The sequence below is a fragment of the Salvia splendens genome, chromosome 2 (genome assembly GCF_004379255.2).
Source record: "Salvia splendens isolate huo1 chromosome 2, SspV2, whole genome shotgun sequence".
In the NCBI taxonomy this organism is placed as follows: Eukaryota; Viridiplantae; Streptophyta; class Magnoliopsida; order Lamiales; family Lamiaceae; genus Salvia; species Salvia splendens.
Window position 1 is genome coordinate 21281777 of NC_056033.1, and position 1717 is coordinate 21283493.

The 1717-nt window shown below is 48.4% G+C and overlaps 1 protein-coding gene across 1 annotated transcript; it reads right to left on the minus strand.

Moving 5' to 3' along the window:
- Window positions 1-246: 246 nt before the first annotated feature.
- LOC121775822 lies at window positions 247-930 on the minus strand. The gene has a single exon (XM_042172891.1). It carries the CDS (start codon window positions 928-930, stop codon window positions 247-249), a length of 684 nt encoding a protein of 227 aa, XP_042028825.1.
- Window positions 931-1717: the final 787 nt, after the last annotated feature.

Consider the following 1717-nt stretch of genomic DNA (forward strand, 5'->3'; position numbering starts at 1 on the left):
GGTGGTATGAGGGTATGCTCATTCCGAATTCTGCTTCCTAGATATCAGTTTGATTTGACACTGGGATGGTGGCTCTTTTTGTTCTCCGAAGCGCTCTTCCTTTCTCGAAGAGGGAATGGTCACTCCTTTTTCCTCCGAGGATGGATACCTTGTAGGTGCGGGATTCTCCTTCGGCTCTCTTCTTAACGGGCCAGCTTGGTCAGGTGGTTTTTCGACTCCTTGAGTGATCTCTTCTGTCTTGGCTGGTCATGTTGGCTTACAGAAGTCCATAATTGCTCTTTCAATGGCCTGGTCATCCAAGTTGCCAGTTATTGTTGCTTCGAACCAGTCAGCTGCTTCCTTTTTAAGTTTTTCGTCATCAGTGAAATCGGAGGACTTAATGAAGAGTTCCTTTTCCAGACACTTTCGCTCCAGAGGTCTGACAGTATCCACCGATAATATGCATTCGCCATCCTGCGGCTTCCTTGCAGTTTCATTAATGTCGACTGTAAGTCGTTCTCCATTACACTCCAGATTTATCGTCCCATGGCGGACATCGATGACTGTGCTGGCGGTGGATAGGAAAGGTCTTCCCAAGAGGATTCCAATGGACTCCTCCGCTCCTGGCTCCGTCATTTTTATGACAAAGAAGTCGGCGAGGTACATAAATTTGTTCACCTTGACGATTTCATTTTCCAGAATTCCTCCGAGGTAAATGCAGGACCCATTTGCCAGTTGTATCACCATATCGGTTTCGACAAGCTTTATTTTCCCCAGCTTTTCATACATAGAATAGGGCATAACATTGATGGAAGCCCCTAGGTCGCACATTGCTTGCTCCATTAGAATGTCTCTGATGGAAATTGGGAGCGTAAATACCCATGGGTCTGTCTTTTTGGGCGGAAGGTCACTAGGTTGGACCAAACCGGTCACACTTTCTGCTTCGACCATACTCCCTTCTCAGTGTCTTGTTCACGGATGCTAGACTCAAAGCTTCCGTTATGACTGAGTCTCGGTGCTGGAAAACTCGCAGATGAGCTTTGATAAGCTGCTTCTGATTTCAGAGAGACTGTATTGACATTCTCTCGCCCCCGCAGGTGGCTGCACTGTGGCCGGAAGTTTTCCTTCATTCCCTCTCAGCTCGCTCAGTGACATGGCGACCTGAGATAATTGCTTCGTAAGCATATCTAGTGCAGCCTTTTGTTCCTTCTGAGCTTCTTGTATTTCTCGCATTGTATCTTGGGGCTGATGCGGGATCATCACATCTCCTGGACTTTCATTTTGTTGCTTGTTATATCTTTGATTTAAACGACCTCCTCCATTGCCTTGCTGGTGGTAACCGGAAGGGTCATACTACTTTATTTGGAAGTGATTCTGCTGGTTTCCTCTTTGGTACTGCGGGACATAGTTCACCGTTTGATTATTTGGCTGTCTTCCCTGGTTGCTAAACTGAGGGACTTGGTGCTGGTACCCCCACTCTCCTTCCTGTTGTCGGCTTGACCAGTTAGGCTGTCCTCCACTTGACCAGTTCCCTTGAGGTCCACTTGACCATCCTGCCTGACCTCCCTGCATTCTGTTCCCTCCAGTGTTTGCCATCTCCTGGATCCGAGCAGGACAGTTGGGCTGCCCTTCGGTGAGTTGTAAGGACTGCGTCGGGGGTGGTTGGCTTTGATTCTGATCAGTCCACCTAAAGTTTGGGTGGTCCCTCCATGGAGCATCTCTCTGCTTCCCCTGGATC